Genomic DNA, 1,877 nt, shown 5'->3' with positions numbered 1-1,877 from the left:
GCGGTGAGGTTCATGACTCTTTCAGAGTCAGATTTACAAATATTATATTTTGACCTTAATCGAAATATTCGGCTATTTTCAAAAGCTTTTTTAGTCTGATGCTTCAATTCATTTTAAACAGACCGTTCAACAAAAGGATACCCAACATCTAAATATTGGATTGTTCTTTCTTAGTAAGATCCCATTTTCATTACAATTGTGGTCTTACCTTGACTTGAAGATGAAGTCCATGCTCTCCTTCTGGACAACAATCTCTATTAGTTTTTTGTAAAAGTCCTCCTTAACTTCCTGTAATTTCAAAAGTCTAGTTTGTTGTTTGTGTCTAGTCTCTGCGTAGAATAACAGTAGCAACAAGAACCTGTGGGCTCAGGTGCGCCCCCTTCAGTGCGGCAGAGGTTATGGCTGCCTCTCCTGCTGCTTTTTTCATTGCCGTTATATGATGAGACCATCGAGCCTAAATATCATATATACGTTAAATAAGTTATTTAGAGACTATGGATGGCCAGAATAAATGTAATAAAGGGATCTACAAACATTACATTGGTGACCTACAGTGAGATGTGTTGGGGCAGAATCTCTGCTCGATCCTCTATGAGTTTGTTTTAAAAGAAGGAAAAGTCAAAGCAGCCAGGATAAGGGTTAAACAATAATCTGCTTTAATGGTAGNCTTTTGAAACTACAGGAAGTTAAGGAGGACTTTTACAAAAAACTAATAGACTTACCTTGACTTGAAGATGAAGTCCATGCTCTCCTTCTGGACAACAATCTCTATTAGTTTTTTGTAAAAGTCCTCCTTAACTTCCTGTAGTTTCAAAAGTCTAGTTTGTTGTTTGTGTCTACCGTCTCTGCGTAGAATAACAGTCTGAGACTGCCAAGGCACACNTCAGTGACGTGCGGTGAGGTTCATGACTCTTTCAGAGTCAGATTTACAAAAAAAGCTTTTGAAAATAGCCGAATATTTCGATTAAGGTCAAAATATAATATTTGTAAATCTGACTCTGAAAGAGTCATGAACCTCACCGCACGTCACTGAACCAGACCTAATATGAGATTGACAGAATCACAAAGTTACACAGGTGAATGAACCTGAAAATATATTTAGGATAAATGTGTAAAAGGGCTTAAGATTACAGTATCAAATGTCATTAAAGTCATGAAGAATTGTGCTCACCAGTACTTCACCCTGAGGAGACACTGGTGCTGTCACACCTCACAGTGAGATTTATCGGCAGCAATATGAGAGGCTGTATGATTCCCTCATACCTCTCTCCTCACTCCGGGGGTCATTGACAATGACTTATGCGAGAGGAGAAAGAAGTGTCATAGGGAAAATATGTGTGTCAGCTCACATCAGGTCTGTTCTGCTCCCATGGAACCCAATCACATTTGAAAAAGTAAGAAATCCCTGACAGTGGAGCTATGATACCTCCAAATCCTGCAGGGCTACAGTAAATAAATGATGGTAGAAGTCTAGGTATGTCATTTAGACCATAACATGTATATGGGGTATAGTTACGTATGTAGATGTGGAGTATAGTATATCATACAGATTTTCGGTTATTTACACAAGCAGTAATTGCATAAAACTGTGCACATCACAGAGATATGGCTGTGAATGGTAATAATAGAATTGTATATTTTTCTCAGGCATTTTTCAACAGCTCTGACATTAGAAGCATAATGTAGCCTACTCAGTTGACCTTACCCAGTTGTTACAATTATCATGCTTTCCATACGGCACACAATGCAGTTTACAATAATAATGGTAGCATAGACCTGTTAATATTGAAAGTTATTGTCCTTGATTTGAGAAAAACTTAGATAAAGGCAGACTCCTCATTTCCAGCCGGCCTCAATTTGTCTGGCTGTATGTAAAC

General features: G+C 38.1%; 1 protein-coding gene across 1 annotated transcript in view; it reads left to right on the top strand.

Moving 5' to 3' along the window:
- LOC104960020 (bifunctional heparan sulfate N-deacetylase/N-sulfotransferase 2-like) overlaps window positions 1-1,290 on the top strand; it is a 6,504-nt gene extending 5,214 nt beyond the window's left edge. Inside the window, exons 7-8 of the mRNA XM_010787951.1 lie at window positions 356-361; window positions 1,175-1,290. Coding sequence (XP_010786253.1) covers window positions 356-361; window positions 1,175-1,290 — 122 coding nt within the window. The remainder of the gene's footprint in view (window positions 1-355; window positions 362-1,174) is intronic.
- Window positions 1,291-1,877: the final 587 nt, after the last annotated feature.

Source organism: Notothenia coriiceps, unplaced genomic scaffold (genome assembly GCF_000735185.1).
Source record: "Notothenia coriiceps isolate Sejong01 unplaced genomic scaffold, NC01 NC01_scaffold00031492, whole genome shotgun sequence".
NCBI lineage: Eukaryota > Metazoa > Chordata > Actinopteri > Perciformes > Nototheniidae > Notothenia > Notothenia coriiceps.
This window is presented reverse-complemented; position numbering and strand designations above follow the sequence as displayed.